Source organism: Sorex araneus, chromosome 1 (genome assembly GCF_027595985.1).
Source record: "Sorex araneus isolate mSorAra2 chromosome 1, mSorAra2.pri, whole genome shotgun sequence".
In the NCBI taxonomy this organism is placed as follows: domain Eukaryota; kingdom Metazoa; phylum Chordata; class Mammalia; order Eulipotyphla; family Soricidae; genus Sorex; species Sorex araneus.
Window position 1 is genome coordinate 136,659,156 of NC_073302.1, and position 19,061 is coordinate 136,678,216.

The 19,061-nt window shown below is 40.2% G+C and overlaps 1 protein-coding gene across 2 annotated transcripts in view; it reads right to left on the bottom strand.

The window, feature by feature from the left end:
* Positions 1 to 19,061, bottom strand: part of SLC38A9 (solute carrier family 38 member 9) — a 65,504-nt gene that overhangs the window by 13,978 nt on the left and 32,465 nt on the right. For both annotated transcript variants that reach the window (XM_004608435.2, XM_055118506.1), the window contains 4 exons: positions 18,474 to 18,533; positions 16,025 to 16,219; positions 14,471 to 14,578; positions 7,680 to 7,786 (listed from right to left, as the gene is read on the bottom strand). In XM_004608435.2, the coding sequence (XP_004608492.2) occupies positions 7,680 to 7,786; positions 14,471 to 14,578; positions 16,025 to 16,219; positions 18,474 to 18,533 (470 nt within the window). The remainder of the gene's footprint in view (positions 1 to 7,679; positions 7,787 to 14,470; positions 14,579 to 16,024; positions 16,220 to 18,473; positions 18,534 to 19,061) is intronic.

Sequence of the window (19,061 nt, forward strand, 5' to 3'; positions counted from 1 at the left end):
TCAGGTTTGTTCACTGGCATCACACTGTCCCCCAAGCACTGCTAGGAGTGACCCCTGAGTACCAAGGTGGGAGTAGCCCAACTAGTACAGGGCCTGGTCCAAATATCAAAATAAATAAACATGATGAAGAAACACCAAAGGATTGGTCTACGCATTCAGGACAGTAGTAGAGACTCTATATTCCCTTTCTTTGGGGATACCAGCGGGTAGAAGAAAAGAGGTGTGGGGAATCAAAGTGGAGCTCTGGTTGTCTTCTTGTGCCAAGGATGAATTCATGATTGCACACATTTGAGGTATACACTCTACTACAGAGCCCCATGCCTGGCCCCAGGACCACGGATGTTCTGATGACACAGCGTGACTCGGATGATCTTCAACAATATAACTTTTATTTTCCTTTGGGGGGCAGTGTAGGGTGGGGGTATGGGGTAAGGTATTCCTTACTAAGAAATAGGATATATATATATATATGTATATATGTCACTGTCATCCTGTTGCTCATCGAGTTGCTCAAGCGGGCACCAGTAACGTCTCCATTGTGAGACTTGTTGTTACTGTTTTTGGCATATAGAATACAGGTAGCTTGCCAGGTTCTGCTGTGCGGGCGGAATACTCTCGGTAGCTTGCTGGGCTCTCCAAGAGGGATGGAGGAATTGAACTATTGTGTAAGGATATTAAAATGCTTCAGACAAACTTTACAGCACAGAAGCTAGATGGAATTTTGCTATAGAGTAGCAGTTCTGAAATGGCTGGAGAATAGAGTCCTTGAGACGCTCATTGTTTCAGAATTTTCCCCCATACCAATAATAATTAAAACAAAAAAGCAAAGGAAGGAAGGGAGGGAGGGAGGGAGAGAAGGAGGGAAGGAGGGAGGGAAGGAAGGAAGGAGGGAGAGAGAGAAATAAAAGAAGGAAGGAAGGAAGAAAGGAGAAAGAAAGAAAGAAAGAAAGAAAGAGGAAGAAGGAAAGAGAGAGGAAGAAAGAAAGAGAGAGAAAGAAAGAAAGAGAGAGAGAGAGATAGTCCAGAGAGAGATAGTACTTGGTTCCTTGCCTTGAATATAACCGATCCCAGTTCAATCCCTGGCACCACATAAAGTCTAAGCACCACCAGGAATAAACCCTAAACCTAACTGGGAGCAGCCACAAAACAAAACAAAATACTTGCACCTTCAACAACGTACATGTATTGTGTGTGTTGGAGCCACTCTGGGTGGGGTTAAGGTTTACTTCTGGCTCTGTGTTCAAGGATCACTTCTGGCAATGCTTGCTCAGGGGTCCATATGTGGTGCCAGGAATTGAACTCAGGTGAGCCACATGAAAAGCAAGTGCACTACCCTCTGTACTTATCATTCCAACCCTAGCATACATATATTCTTTTAAAATTAAATTTCAGGGCTAGAAAGAGTACTGTGAGTAAGGTGCTTGTACTCCTGGTCACTTGAGCATTGCCAGATATGCCAGAAAATCTAAGGGTTTCAGGGCCATAGAAATAATACAGCAGGGGTGGGGCTGGAGAGTAACTGGTAGGGACCCTGCCTTGCATGTATGTATGTATATGTATATATGTATGTATGTGTATCTGTATATATGTATATATATATATGCCTTGCATATATAAAATTTCTATGTCTAGTAAAAAAAAAAGTCAAACTTGGAAAATCTGATCATTAAATCTGGTTAAGAGCCTCATGTTCTCCATCTCACATGCCTTTAACATGGGCATCTAGGGGCCGGAGCGATAGCACAGCGGGTAGGGCGTTTGCCTTGCACGCGGCCGACCCGGGTTCGATCCCCGGCATCCCATATGGTCCCCCAAAAGCACCGCCAGTAGTAATTCCTGAGTGCTAAGCCAGGAGTAACCCCTGAGCAGCGCTGGGTGTGACTCAAAAAGCAAAAAAAAAAAAAAAAAAAAAACCCATGGGCATCTAGTTTCAACATGGTAGTGAGAGACTGAAAACGTGTGGACACCTCGTTTTGAGAATGACGCTGTTCTGGCTGCGGTGGAACTTGGATTCACCCACTCCTGCTACTCTGTACTCCTTCTTGTCCAGAAACAAGTAGAACAGGAAGCTACTTGTTTATTTGTCTTCTCTTTATTTGTCTGTCCTAGCTTTTGATTCTCCAATTTTTCATGGGCTGAGGTAGCCAGAGCTTACTGATACAGGAGAGGTGGAGAGTTACCCCCTTAATCTATAGTCACCATGTGAAATCCCTAGAAAAGGTGCATGCTGTCTTGATCACAGGCATGAAGAAAAGGAATCTCAACATGAAAGAGCAGTGAGTATGCCTAGCAACACTAGGAAACTCCGAGCGCCAAGGTTCTATGACTAACATTTCTTCAAAGTTGGTTCCCAGTGAAGATCTAAAAACAACTCATCAGCTTGCATGACCCTGAGAGTGAGAAGCAAATCATTTCCGTAATAACTGAGCCAGGAATTGCTATTGAACTCACCTGAGTCTAACTCAGTTACATCAATTGCTTTAATAGGTTAAGATTTGTTTACAAAAATGACTGTGCAAGAAACTGAGTGTTGAAAGTAGGTAAAGGGATATACCTGATAACCTTTCATTATCTGTATTGCAGATCATCAGGCCCAAAAGGAGAGACGGAAGGAGGGAGAGGGGGAGGGAAAGGGAGTGAGCAGAAGGAAGAGAGAGAGAGAGAGAAAGAGGAGAGAGAGAGAAGAGAGAGAGATATAGAGGTGGTTGGAGAACAGGGAGGGAAACTGGGGACATTGGTGGTAGGAAATGTATACTGGTGAAGGGTGGGTGTTGGAACATTATCTGACTGAAATCCAATCATATAAAACTTTGTAAGTGTTTATGCCACTGTGATTCAATTTTTAAAAAATGATCATGCAAGTAATCATAATCATCAATGGGTAAAATTATGACTGTTTTGTGATCTTTCATGATTTTTGCTGAAACATTAGCAACTCTCACTGTTGATTAAAATGAAAAGAAAAATGAACCAACAGGAAAACTAGTATTGACTCACTAGCCAAATGAAAACATCAGAAACAGTGTGAATTCAAGTGTTCAACCTTCTTTGTAAGAACTTACTAAGAGTAGTTTGAACTTGAGACTTCTATCTCTCATAATAAAACAAAGAACATAAAGCAAGCATTTTTGCCAAGGAACTCTACTGCACTCCTTTCTTCCCCGTGTGCACTGGTAGCCAATGTTTCAGCCCTTGTGTTTCAATGAGAGGAAGCAGCTCTGAGAATTCTTTTGATGTGATGTTTGGGGCCAGAGTCCGTTCCTCTGGGACATTTGCATTTTCCCCTTTACGACCACATCTCATCTCACATACATATTGGTAAGTTCACCTTCCTTAAGTTCCTCTGTTTTACACACCCAAAGTCTCTCAAAAGGCAACAGTACCAGATGTCCTCAGTCAGCTATTTCTTTAGTGGCTCTAAGCCTAATTGCCAGCATTAGTGCTTTGTATTTGATGATAGCACTTTGTCTTGATTTACTTCTCTTTATTTATCTGCCCTGGCTTTCGATTCTCCAATTTTGCAAAATATCATACAGGCTCATTACTGGGAAACTAGGAGACAAACCCTACCACTGCTTTGCAGTCTGTATGAAAAATACATGTACAGTGACAATCACTGACAGACCTCAGGAAGAAGTGATGCAACTAGGATTTGTACTATTTGTGCAATGAACTGCAAACCGAAGGGGCTAGTCAGTACTAATTTTTCTCTTCCCTTCCCTCCGTTGATGGTGCTATGGTCAGGAGCTGCACAAATGCTTGGCTGCAGGGCATGCGCACTTGGTAGGGGGCCTGGGGTGACATATCACGTTGTGGATCTTGCACACACCTGGCTACGGCGTGGCCAGAAACTGTTTGTGGTGTTGGGGCTCAAGAGAGCAGAGATGCCAGAGCTGTGCTTAGCACTTGCAGTGGCACTGAGGATAAAAACCCGTGGCCCTACACATACAAGGCTGGTGTCTGAGACAGCAAGTCACCTCCCAGCCCCAGCAGATGCCATTCTTAACAAGGACTCATAGTCCTAATCCTGTAGCAACCCAATAATATCAGAGTTAGCAAGTTATACCATAGTATTAGAAAAGAGTGATGTAATTTAACCGAACAAAATTCCTGAAATTCACACAGAGAGAAACCAAAGTGAATGTCTATGGCCTATAATGTGACAACTTTAAGATTATTTTCTAGGAATACTAATTATGAGCACAAGAAAGAGTGCCAGGGGCTGGAACAATTGCACAGCGGGTAGGGCATTTGTCTGGCACACGGCCGACGCGGGTTTGATTCCCAGCATCCCATATGATCCCCTGAGCACCACCAGGAGTAATTCGAGTGCAGAGCCAGGAGTGACCCCTGTGCATCTCCGGATGTGACTCAAAAAAAAGAAAAAAAAAGTGTCAACATGAACATGAGACTTCATGTTAACACTAGCTTCTCACCAACAATTCAAGAAACCCATATATAGAACAATACTTCATTGTTTTATAAGATTCATAATTGGTATATGATTGTTAAGTTGCTCACCATTCCTTATTCAGACACTGGAATAAATCTTTTCTCCATCTTCAGGACAGGCCTAGGAAAGAGTTTCTGCTAACTGGATCTCATTCTTATTAACAATAGGGTCATATAATCTTGTTCCTATTTTTGTCATGACTTTTGGAAAACTTAAGGGTTAAGTTCCCTTGTTAAGTTCTCTTATCAGTTTCTCATACCTTTTTTTTTTTAGGCAAATGTATTTTTAGAGTTTTTATCTTCCCTTCCACTTTAGATTTGCTTTTTATCTTGAAAATGTTTATTCTTATTGCATTTGCACTTTTGTCATTAATAGTCTTAAATCCGTTGAGGAAAAACGAGAAGGAAATCTTACTTATTCTAAGTAAACACTGGGAACTTCGGGAGCAGAGGAGAAATTGAGGGATACAATCCCCTTTTCACGAATTCCCTAACTTATTGCCAGTTGAATTAAGTTGCCTACCTCAAGCTTTACTAAATTTAGAGTACTATTTGGAAATACCTTCTTTATCTTCACAGAAAATAGTGTATATGTCATTAAAGTGTATCTGGTGTACATTAGGAGCTGAAAATGTTGCCATCCTTGAAATGCTGCCCACGAAGTCATCTGTCTATCCTAATGAACAGCCCTCTTATGCCAACTCAGACCAAACACCCCAGAAACCCACTTTGAAAGTAGGATTCTCATATATTGTATCATTTTCTCCATAAGTCTGTGCTTCTCAAACTTTACCACCAAAGTCTCCTTAATCACTGAAAACCACCTTGTATGGCTGAAAATCTGAGGGTTAAAAACACCATCCCAGGGGCTGGAGTGATAGCACAGCAGGTAGGGTGCTTGCCTTGCACGCAGCTGACCCGGGTTCGATTCCCAGCATCCCATATGGTCCCCTGAGTACTGCCAGGGCTAATTCCTGAGTGCAGAGCCAGGAGTGACCCCTGTGCATTGCTGGGTGTGACCCAAAAAGCAAAAAGCAAAAAAAAAAAAAAACAAAAAAACCAAACACCATCCCAGGACCAGGGAGATAGCTGAGGGGTTAAGATCAAATGTCTTGCATCCCACTTGCCCTAGTTCAAATCCCCAGCATGTCAGGGGTCACTCCTGAATGAAGAGACAGAAATAGACACCTGAGCACTACTTTGTGTGGCAAAAACAAAAACAAAAAAAGAAAATACTTCTAATGAAGTCTCATACCTATACTAGACTTAACCCAAAAGTTTTTACCCTTAAATAAAGGATGATGAGCAATTTAACAAGAATATACAAATTATGATTCTTATAAAATAATAAAGGAATGTTCTATATATAGATTTCTTCAACTGTTGGTGAGATGCTAGTGTTAACATAAAAATCTTGTGCCATGAGTAGAAAGAAAGAAATTGATATGGTTCAGTTATATATATATATATTTTATTTTTGGGGGGTATACTATTTTTTGGGTGTGTTTTTGGGCCACACCTGGTAAGCAGCATCTAGGGGCTACTCTCAGCATGGTGTTCGGGGCTATTCCTGGCAGTGTTGGTGAAGGTGTGGTACTTGGGTTCAAACAAAGGGCTTCCACATGCAAAACACGTCATCTTTATTTTTGACACCGTCTTGAAGTGTACTTTGGCATTAAAATAGTCACTCTCACTTTTTTAATTGTCTGCATGTTACAACTCAATATTTAAAGGAAATTTCTCGTAGATACCATACCTTTTCTGACAATTGCTAGCCTTTAATTGCTTTATTTAGGTTATTTATATTTAATGTGATTATCAGTATGATTGATATACTATTTTTCTAGAGCTAGAAGGGTGGTCCAGAGGTTGCCTTATATGTGGGTAACTCTGGTTCAGTCCCCAGCGCCACATATGTCTCTAATTCTGAGTCATCCCCAAATACTGCCAGGTGTGACTCAGCATGCTTCCTCCCACCAAATAAAAAAGTACTATGCTGCTGCTTTTCATTTTTCTATTTTCTTCTTTCTTTTATTTTTCTGGCTTCTATTTTCAATCACAGGAATTAAAAAAAACTTTTTATCAGTATTGTTATTAGTGAATTTATCTATTAATTTTTGGATACAGGTGTATTTTTATTTAAGTAGCAATGGTTTGTAAGACTTTATATAAATTAGGGAAACAATTTCACATCTTCAAATTTCTTGCAGGTTTTTGATATGCCATAAACAGTAACAACAAGTCTCACAACAGAGACGTTACTGGTGCCCGCTTGAGCAAATCGATGAGCAACGGGATGACAGCAACCGTGACAGTGACATGTGAAATTGACTGATTAATCTAAATGAGATTGCTCTTATAGCAGAAATTGGAAAACTGTGGCCTATGAGTGAAATCTAGTTGCTATCTATTTTTGTAAATAAAAATTTTATCGGGGGCATGGTGAAGTTAGTACTGCAGATAGAGAGCTTGCTTTGCACATAGTTTATCCAAATTTGGTCCCTACACCACAAACTGTCCCATGCACACAGTCAGGAGTAAGCTGTGAGCACTGCTGGGAGTGGCTCAAAATTTTTATTAAAACACAGCCACCACCCATTTTATTGCATAATGGCTGCTTCCTATCACCACAGCAGAGTTGGGTAAATGTAATGAAGACCATACAGACCACAAGGCGTAAAATACTTACCTCCTGAATCTTTAAATATCTGTTGGTCACTGCTCTGTTTTAAATTAAGATTCAACATAAAATAACATAATATCACACTAACACCCAAGGACAGTAGAGACAAAGGCCAAGAAGATTGCTTCATGGCTGGAAGCCTGCCTCACAAACTGGGGAGAAGGCAACTGGGATAGAGAAGGGATCACCAAGTCAATGATGGTTGGAGGGATCATTTAGGCTGGGAGATGTGTGTTGAAATTAGATAAAGGACCAAACATGATGGCCTCTCAGTATCTCTACTACTAACCATAATACCCCCAAGTAGAGTATAAGAAGGAAATTGTGTGTCACAGAAGCAGGGAGTGGGGTGGGGAGGGGGTGACAGGAGGGATACTGGGGACATCGGTGATGGAAAATGTATGGTTGAGGGATGGGTGTGTGATCATTCTATGACTAAAACTCAAACATGAGAGCTTTGTAACTGAATCTCATGGTGATTCAATTTAAAAATAAATAAGTAAAGATTCAATAATAAGATGGAAGTTCTCGGGTAATTACTCACATTGTTTTCTTGGTTCTTGTTGTTTTTCAGGAGTGTAATAACACAATTATGAATAAAGAAAGCCAGGGTGAGCACTCCAGTCAGCTGTGGAAACTGAACTCTAATCTCTAGGGAAAAAAGAGAGAGGAGGGGAAACACATTACAATCTACCAGTAGAAAATGAGTATTGGGTCTCTTTCTCTGCCACTGTCACGGCTGCAATGGCTAAAGTTTAGGTACTTTCAAGTTTTGGTTTTATTTGGTTCTACCTGTAACCCACTACCATTTCTGGGGATGGCACTGCTGCTGGAGATGTAATGGATGTTAATACTGTTCTACCAGAGATGCCGAAGGTTGTCCTCAGCCACAATGGCCCAAATTTATGAAAATACCACAGCCTTAGATCAATGCCAACCCTATGTTTGTGCGTTTGCACTCAACTTTGATAAGCCTATATGCATCAGGTTGATGGAGCTCCTTTGTGATGAACACAAAATCAGTCTAAGTAAGTGGATGACAACAAAAAACCTGGTGAAAATGACCTTTGTAAAAGCAACAGGGAAAACCTTGTAAAGTAATAATTCATTACAATTAAGAACTATGGCAAATAGTTTAAGATTTTGTCAAGAGATAAAACATTTATAAATATTTATGCACTGAACATCAGAGCACTAAAACATTTTTTAAAAGCCAATATTAACAGATCTGAACAGAGATAGAGATAACAATAATAATATGGAACTTCAATATTCCACTCTTTCAACAATGGATTGCTAGCAAGCCAGAAAATCAACAAGGAAACATCAGACTTAAACTATTATACCAGATGGACTACAAATATTTATAGAACACTCCATCCGAACAGCAGAGGAATATATACTTTTAAGCACATATAGAACATTCTCCAGAGGAGACCGCAAGTTAAGCCGTAAAATACATCCTGAACTTTTAATAAAACTTAACTCATATAAAATATCTTTTTCACAGGGACAGGGAGAGATGAGGCAGATAATATTAACACTATTATAAGAAAAAGAAAATTAAAATAAAAAGTAATCTTTTAAAAATCATACTGGTATGGAACTGGGAATAAATTACTAAAAAAAAACTGGAAAAATTTTAAATGCTATTTAAAATACCTAGGGATTAAACAATATGCTCTTGTAGTTAGAGAAAGAAAAAATCTAGAGAAATGCAAAAACTCTTTTAAAATAAAAATCTCAAAACATCTGTGATACAGCAAAAGCAGTTCCAATTGTAAATTTTTAGTGATAAATACATTTAAAATAATCCTTAACCTTATTTGACACCATAAAGAACTAGAAAAGAAAAAAATTTAGTCCAATAATAATATGTATATATTATTATATATAATTATATATAATATAATAATAATAGCATATAATAATAGTATGAAAATAACAAAGGAAATAATGATCAGCATGAAAATAAATAAAATAGAGAGTTGGATGCCAACAAAAAAGTTCGATGTAACTAAGTGTTTCTTTGGGAAGCAGTGATGGTACAGAATTGAACGCAGAGTTTAACACACGTGAAGCATGCACTCTGTTACACTGAGCTTTATTCTCAGTGCCAAGAGAATGTTATGTTTGAGGATACCCGTGGCCAACTTTGATGTGAGTACATTTGTGCAGCCAATGTGGAAAACAATATGGTGGACCATCAAAAAATAAACAATGGAACATCAGATGTTCTAACAATCCCTCTTCTCACAGGAAACAATTCCTCTTCCCCACAGGAAATGAGAACAGAATCTTGAAGAGATGCCTGCAGTCCTGTATTCATTAGCACAACATTCACATGAGCCAAGTGCTGGGTACTGCATTCTGCTATCTCTGCCACTGGTAGAACACCCAGTTCATTTCTGGGTTTAGGAACATTGTTTATTTCAGCCATTGCATCAAGTCCTCATTACAGCCACTCTGCCTTGGGGAAGGATTACATCTGTACTCCTACTCTACATTCCCTCTAGATCTTGCAATCGTAGAGTCTTAGGAAGGGCTCTCATTCAGAAAGTAAATTAAGGGTTGGAGTATAGCGGGGAGAGCACTTGCCTTGCATGCAGCTGAACGCCAGGTTCGATTCCTGGTGCCCCAAATAATTTCCTGAGCCCTGCCAGTAGTGATCCCTGAGTGCAGAGTCAGGAATAAGCCCTCAGCACTGCTGGGTATGGCCCCAAACACCAGAGAGACAGAGAGACATACAGAGAGAAAGAGAGACAGAGAGACAGAGAGGTAGACAGAGAAAGCAGAATAATGTCAGCTCAGGGCCCAAGGACTCGCTCTCTTGAGGCCACCCACAGCAGCAGGCACATAAGCAGATGCCTATAGACTTGTTCCTTGCCTGAGCTCCCAAATGCATGACCAGGCAAGTGGTCACTTCAGGTCCATGGCCACTGGTGCCTGATGAAGACTAACATGATACTGTATTCCCTCCATCCAGATATGGAATGTCTACCAATGGGTGAGCAGATACAGAAGATGTGGCAAATGTATGCAACAGTCCTGAGAAAGATGAAACACTGCCACTTGACAATATAGATAGATCTTTAAGGCCTTATGCTAAGTGGAAAAAAGTTAGAAAAGACACGTATTGTATGACACTTACCACTCCTATGTGGAATCAGAAGGAAAAAAAAAGTCAAATTAATAGAAACAGCAGAGTGCTGGAACCAGGGGTAAGGGGTGGAAAATGGAGAGATGCTGGTGAGTGTTGGACCCTGGGATGGGGCTTAGTGATGAAGGACTGATCTTGCATTTGTGAAGCCACAAGTCTGATCCCCAGCACCACCCTGCACTGCTCAGTGTGATCACACTCTGCCAGTGTGATCCTAGTGCCACAGGGCAACCCCCAGTGCACTTCGACAGTCTGCAAGCACCATAAGCAAGGCTAAAGCCCCTGGTGAGAACCGAAAGCCAGTGTGTGAGCACCACAAGTAACGACTTTGAGAGTGCATGACCTTCAGAGATGGCAACAAAAGGAAGAGAGAGAGGGGCCAGAGTGATAGCACAGCAGGTAGGGCATTTGCCTTGCATGAGGCTGGCCCGGGTTCAATACCCAGCATCCCATATGGTCCCCTAAGCACTGCCAGGAGTAATTCCTGAGTGCAGGAGCCAGATTCCAGGAGTGCATCACCGGGTGTGACCCAAAAACGAAAAAAAAGGAAAAAACAAAAGGAAGAGAGAGAAAAAAAATGGGGAAAAATATAAAATCCCAGTTATAAAATGAATAAATTCTGGTGGTCTAATGTCTGTGTAATAACTGATTGATCAGAAGATTAAAAAAAAAAATTAAAGGTGCACCCACGATGGGGTTGTATTACTTAGATGATCTTTCAGGTAAGAACCTGAAGCAAGAGGTACAGTTAGCTGACAGCTTTGAGCTGTAGTCAATACTGGATCAGCTGACCTATTCAAGCAGAAGTGACACATTGGTCAGTGACACATTGGCCAATGAGCAGAGCAATGCACCAGGGGCTGGCCCTATCTAACCAATCCTGGATTCCTTTATAAGCAATTTCTGCATTAGAGCTTTATACTGAGCTAGGCAGGATCCTCTTAGTCTAATCTTACCCAACCCATTCCCTTTCCTTCTCTCCTTTCACAGATACCTGTGCTACATTATCTTTCTTCTTTAATTTTTTTAATTTTTTTGCTTTTTGGGTCACACCCGGCAATGCTCAGGGGTTACTCCTGGCTCTGCACTCAGAAATTACTCCTGGCGGTGCTCAGGGGACTATATGGGATGCCAGGGGTTGAACCCAGGTTGGTCGCATGCAAGACAAATGCCCTACCCGCTGTACTATTGCTCTGGCCCCTACATTATGGTTTGACGTCATACTCCACTTCCTCTGCCCTGATATTTTCTATTTTATTTTATTTGGTGTTTGGGTCACATCCAACTGTGTTCAAGGCTTTGTTCTGGCTCTGTACTCAGGGTCAGCTGCATGCAATGCAAGCACCTTACATACTAAACCATCTCTCTAGTGCCAAACTTTGCAGTGAACAGAACAGATTTAGGCAGTTGGGGGTAGAGGCAAAAGTTTGGGCCACACGTGACTGTTCTCAGGGCTTCCTCCTGGCTCTGTGCCCAGGGATCACTCCTGGTGGTGCATAAGAGACCACATGCAGTGCTGGGGACTGAACCCAAGTCAGGTGTATACAAGGCAAGCCTCTTACTCATTGTACTCCAGCCTCCCCCCCCCCCCCCGCCGCCCCCACCGTCTAAATGCCCCTGCCAACACAAAATTTCATGCATTTCTAACTCATGTATGATATCTGCTTACTGTAGAAATTGAATTCACAAATTGGCACTGGAAGTATTGAAGAAAACAGCTTTGAATGATCATCTTAGAATTCCTTAGCTCTCTATATACCAGATTCTAACAGTGCTTTTACTATCATTGCTTTTCTAAATTTTGTTAACTCCGAGAGAGTGAACAAATGGGGTTATAGCACCTCTGACTTCAACTTCGATTTTATTTTATTTTATTTTTTTGCATCAGCAGACTCCCATTTTGAATCCTATTTTTAGAAAGGTAATTTTATGACTATTCTTCTTCTATCATGTTTCCTGAAGGCAAAAAAGTCTATTTCCTAGTAGAGCCAACTCTAATGAGAAGAAAGAAGGCTATTACAGACAGCTAGAAGGTTATTTTTAGCTTAGAACAGAAGGCTCTTCATGATCTGACCTTCACTTTTTAATCCTTAATCTACTATCACTACCCGGACAAGTGTTCTTCCACTCCAGCCATCCAATTTCTTGCAGTTTCCTAGATGGATGATGTTTTCTCAGACTTAACTATGACTTAAACATGTTGTTCCCTTGACCTAGAATACCTCTTCCTTCAATTCCTCCTTTAAAATATCCATCCTACGAGAAAAGCTACATTAGAAAGCCAGAATGGGGTGTGTGTGGGGGGATGGGGGGCTGACGGAGGGAGGGGGTGCTCCAGCACCACATGATCCCCAAAGCACCACGGAGTATGACATCCAAACAAAACAATAAACTAAAAATCCAGAAAAAAGCCAAACACAAAAGAATACACACTACATTAATCTACTTCTAGTAAATTAAAAAAAAAAAAAGATAATACTAAGAGTTGGGGTTGGAAGTTCCAGCAGGGGTTACCTTTGGAGGAGATGATACTGAGAGGAATGCAGAGAATGAATCGGGAGAATGAAAGGAACACATCAGTGGCAGTCATTTCTGTTTGTGATCTGTGTGTTCAGTTTGTGAAAATCAATGAAAGTGCACACAAACAAAGCATTATTTAGTATCAATGAGTGAGGGGTAACATGGGACCTAATGGAATGTGAATTACGCAAAAATATGCAAAGTGGCTAGGAGCCCCGAGGAATAGTGCAGGGTAGCGATTTAGAGAGTTTATGTATACAGGAGATACATATATTGCATTATCTATTCTTACTAAGTTTTGAAAAAAAAAACAGAGCGAGGGCCAGAGCAGGTAGGGTGCTGTCCTTGCACGAGGCTGACCTGGGTTTGACCCAGCAGCACACACAGTCCCCCAGGCCTGTCAGGAGCGATTCCTAAGCAGAGGCAAGAGTAAGCCCAGGGCACAGCGGGGTGTGGCTCACAGACAAACAAAAGGAAAACTGACATTTTAGACTGTGTGAACCAACAATAAAAAACTTTAAAAAGCAACCATTATAAACCAATTTTTGTACTATTTTCTACTTATTCATTTTAAAGATGAGTCACTTTCATTTTTAAATCTGTTTCCTCATTTAGCATCATTCATTCATAGCTTCATGGTACTTTCATTGTGTCTAAAATCCTTCAAATTTGCATGAAAATGAAGAAAGTGCCAAGTTCTTACCTTAGAAAAAAGGAGGGGTGAATATTTAATAGAAACTACACAATTTAGTCTGATAAATAGCAACTTCCAAAAGCATATGGGTAAAAGATGTTAATAAGTTCTATTAACCACTGACCATGCTCAAAGTCTCAGGCTTTTGTTTTTTATTTATTTATTCCAGGGTTATGTTTTCCAAGAAAAGTGTAAAGAAGAGAAAAAAAGGGGGGGAAAAAAGAAATAAAAGAGAATAAAATATTTTTTAAAAAAGAAAGAAAAATGTAAAGAATGAGACCTTGAGTTTCATTGTAACTTCAATGAACTTCAAATCCCATGAAGAAATGACAGAATCCTAGTTAACCCTAAGAAAGACCACTGGTTAGGAAGGTGCAACAGTGGTGGGGTTGTTGTTGGACTATTGAATGTAACAAATCATAAAACATAGAACAGCTTCATAAAAAAATAATAAATTTTGGGGGCTGGAGCAATAGCACAGCGGGTAGGGCATTTGCCTTGCATGCAGCCGACCCGGATTCGATTCCCAGCATCCCATATGGTCCCCTGAGCACCGCCAGGGGTAATTCCTGAGTGCAAAGCCAGGAGTAACCCCTGTGCACCGCCAGGTGTGACCCAAAAACCAAAAAAAAAAAAAAAAAAAAAATTTAAATTAAAAAGGAAAACCACTGGTTTTCCAATAACTTGTATTAATACAAATGCTTGGCATAAAACATAGCTAGGAGCCCAGAGGAATAGTGCAGGGTAGTGGTTTAGAACATTTATGTATATAGGAAATACATATATTGCATAATCTATTCTTACTAAGTTTTAAAATAAACTTACAAGGCGAGGGCCAGAGCAATAGTACAGCAAACAGGATGCTTTCCTTGCACATACCACTTTTTCTTTTAGAATGGTTAACAGTTAACTTAAGAATCCTTTATTGGAATTTATTAATTATTTGACCAAAATAACTCACCTGGCACAAAAAATTCTGTTTGTTTAAACCAGTGAAATTCCAAATGAAATCCCAAACGACTAGCCTTCCAAGTGACAAGGAAGATCAAATAGACAACAGATACTGTGCCTGAGGGGGGAAAAAAAAGAATCAGAAGGCATTTATCATCCTTCAGTTTTACAGGCTATTTATTATTATATTTTGTTATTATTCTGGGGTTGGGGGCCACACCCAGCAATACCACTGGCCACTCTTGGCTCTGCGCTTGTGGGTGGCTCCTGGCACTGTTCAGAGGACCATGTGATACCAGGAATTGAGCAAGAGGTCAGACACACGCAGGGCAAATGTCTTAAACCTGTACTATCATTCAGGTCCCAAACTATTTTAAAGTCAAACTTTGTTTCTCCATTCTCAGAAATATTTGGAAAATTACTGAGTCCTTAGTCCCAAGGGCTTTTTGTTGTTGTTGTTTGTTTTGTTTGTTTTGGGGCCACACCCTGTGATGTTCAGAGTTTACTCCTGGCCCTGGGTTCAAAGATCACTCTTGGTGGGCTCGGGAGACCAGATGGAGATATGGAGTACTAGCAATCGAGCCTGGGTAAGCCACGCACAAAGCAAACGCCCTAGCCCCAGTATGTTAGTGGGGAGTAATCTGAATAACAGAAACAAGCTATGAGGAAAAGCAAAGCAGGAAATTATGTAGTAGGCATAAGAAGAACCAGATGAAGGTAGCTCATATATTGCTGAAAGCGAAACTGCCCAATTTACTTGTAAGGTGAGTTTGCTAGCGGATACATACTGAGAGTGCATTATGAAACTGAAGTTACTTAGGAGAAAAATAAACCACAAAGGCAACTATTAATATTCGTATTAGAATCAGAGATATTAGCTCTCTAGAAAAAAGACACAGGGTTAGTGTAAGATTAGAGAAAGAAAAGCAGTGGCTGCCTGTCATAAGCCTACTTGAGAAAGGCTGTAAGTCTCGTGATCTGTGAGCAATCTGATCTAATACCTCGACAAACTTTTAATTGGGTAGGGGGAAAGTTCCAGATTCACAGGTATTATATTCAGAATAAAAGATCTTGGGCAATTTGGTAGTAATGAAGGTGCAGTTATTTTATACATCAATACCATAAAAGTCAACACTATTTATTCATCTTACCTAAACTACAATAAATATTTTTAAAAGTATATCATAACTACCTTTAGTCCTAATCTGTTTAATTCTTAGAATTGAGATTCCTATTATATCCAATATGGAGCTTTTCTAAAATCTTAATATATCTCCCCTACCTGTACCCTCTTAGGAAAAGAGAAGTTGTTCAAAATAAATAGAAAGAGAAACCCAGCTCCTTCCTGTCTGAAAAAGAAAAAGCGACCTGGACTTGAAATAGTCATCTACATTTTCCTCCATGCGAAATTCCTTATAAAAATTAAAAAGCAGGGGAACTTATGAGTGAGCAAATCAAGTACAGATGAACTGGCTTTCAAATATGTCCCCAGCCACCCCTATTTCCACAGAATCCGTTAAGTTTTCTACTATGCAGTGGGGTTTCACAATGATACTCGGCTTACCTAGGATATTAAATTTTGCAAAAAATGAAGGAGATTTGAAATTGAGCAGCGGCAGGAGAAGCCCAATGAGGTAAAGGGGCACTGTCCTGGATTTATTCCACCACTTTTCAAACTGTTGGAGTTCGGTGTCATTGGCGTAGAAGATCATAGAGGTGTTGTCAGGAGGACCACCACTCGCAGCACTGGGACAAATCACTGCAAAAGGAAAGCAGCCGCTTAGAAAAGACCACAGGGCCCTCGGCTCACAGAAAGAAATCTTTTTTTTTTAAGGGGGCAAAAGCGTTCTGAAGGTGGGGGAGGAGGGATTGAACCAGGGCTCCTACATGCAACACAGGTGCTCCAGGAATTTGAGTCATTTCCCCAGCACTACTCAGTGTAATTAAGGAGAAAAATAAGGTACGAACAGCAAACATTGGGACGTATGCTTCATGAAAGATAATGTTCATGTGTTTGTTATATTCCCAGAGCCTGGAAAAGTTCCTAATACATAAAGGATTTACTATGTATCAAATCAATTGCTATCTTAATGATCAAAAGAGCTCTATCAAAATGACATCAATTAAGTATCCCTGAAGTTAAACAAATAAAAGCTTTAAATGATATTCCAGGTTAATGATATAATTGATGCTAGCTTATTTATATTCACTTTTCCTATGACTGCCAGAGTGGATAAATCATAGAAAGCATAAGTCACACAGATTTGTGGATTCCCCCCTTTTTTGGAACCCTTTTTTTTGAAGAGGGGCGGCGTCCAGTTGTGCTCAGGGCTTACTGCAGAAATGGTGTACAACAGTGACAATGGTGCTTAGGGGACAATATGCATTCCCAGGATCGAACCAGGGTCAGCCTATGCAAAGCACATGCCTTAACCCCTGTACTATCACTTCAACCCCTCAAAAGGTTTATTTTTTAATTGCTTTTATTCTATCTTATTTTGGACTACACCTCTCAATGCTAAGGGACTATTCCTGGTAGTTCTTGGGGGACCATGTAGCACCAGTGACTGAACCCAGGGTACATTCAAAGCACATGGTCCAGCTCACTGGGCATCTCCCCATGCCCCAAAGGCCTATTTTAAATAAATAAATTAAAAGAATTTTTTATAAGAAAATAAGGTTTTTTCCCCAAATCTTCAATTTGCATTTTTGTACTCACTACCCTCTGTTCACTTTTAGAAAAATTTAAATAATACAAATAAGATACAGATTTGTATTATTCGAAGCATCTGTAGTCAAAATAATGTCTAAAACTAAGCATAATGAAAACAATGCTACCAGATTCCTAACACTGTAAGTTGCAATATAGGTTACTGAAAAAAATTAATGCTTATTCATAGGCATAGAAACTATAGAGGTGATATTTCTTCATTGATTGCCTAGGCCAGGAACATAGTTTATGCAACAGAGTACATGCCTAGCATCTGCAAGCCTTGAGTTTAATCTCTGGCCCCACATGGCACTTTATACTGCTGGAATGGTGTGCAACAAGTGATAAAAACAACAACATGGGGGACGTGGCATCACCAGCAGGTCAATCCATATCTGCGGGGTGAGTGCATCAGCAGCTTGATGGTGCCGCAAATTGCTGCTGTGCCTCTGGCTGGACCCCAGCAATCTAGGAACAAATTGCCCCCCAATTTAAATGACCACAAGGGTATGGTGCCATTGTCCCTCCACCTGCCCCCTAAAAATCCCGGTGGCCACCAACTTCCAGAACCCAAAGAGAAGTGCAGGTATGCGGGTTCAGTGACCACAAACTCCAGACCTCAAGGGGTAGGGAATGGGCCAGTCCTTCTCATACCCCCGTCCCCCTGGGATCCTGGAAGTCACACTCACAAACGGCCTCCGGCTGCTACTTAAGCTCTTTAATAGCCATGATCTAGAGATACACAAAAGAATCTCCAAACCAAGCAGCTTGCTGCAGAGATTTCTCCAGACCCTAATTATCAAAAATTTTAGAATTCCAAGAACACGACTGCGCAACATCTTATGCTATTCATAACAAGCAATACAAAAGAGAGTATGGGGGAGATTGTCTGCCATAGTGGCAGGGGAAGGGGTGGGTGTACACTAGTGAGGGGCTGGGTGATCGATCATTTTATGACTGAAACTCAAACAGGAAAGCTTTGTAACTATCTTATTAATAAAATTAAAATAATAAAATAAACATCCTGAATAAAAAAAAACAATGTGGAGTTCATGACCAATTCAATCAGCTTAATCAACGGCTGAATAAATAGCAGTACTCCTACATTAAAAAACAAAACAAAACAAAACAAAACAAAACACGTAACCCTTCACCATTTGTCAACAATTCAACTAATAGTGGCTCAGTAAACATAATGGTGATGATCCTTTACTGAAATTAAAGCTATAGGCTCTGACTTCTTTTTTTGCAGCAGATGGAAAAATAAAGAAATCAACTAAACTTTAAATTCCAAACTACTTACCAGGGTTGCTACCATTGGTACTTGGTATAGTATCAGTATCATTAACGTGATGAATAAAATCTAGAAATTTAAGAGAAATAGAATTCAAAATTATATAATCATCCTCTTAAAAAAACATTTTTAAGACATTAAAACATTTTTAACTCCAGGCTGTAGCCCTGGAGTTCCCCAGAACCACTAGGTGACTCTGATTGTCCACATTGTGCTGCTTATACAATTGGTTAAGTATGGCCAGGAGTGGTCCCAGGTCCCCGTGAGCAGTCCTTGGGATTCTCGAACCCCTGCCCAAGCCCGTGGTGCCTTCCACAATTCTGAACAGAGTCACCATATAAAAAGTAAAGGCAAGCCATAAAGAGAAGGTATTTTTGACAGAATAATGAATAAGTTAGTATCCAAAGTTTACAGAGTTCCAAAAAGCAAGAAAAATATTAACAATCCAATAGAAAAATGGTCTAAGGATATTAATATCACACTTTTGAAAGGAAGACGTGTATTGAAATAACACAGTGAGTAGCAAAATTCAAGTCTGATAAAATTGTGGATAAAGTTATAAAACAAGGGGAATTTTTTTCCTTTTATACTCATAAT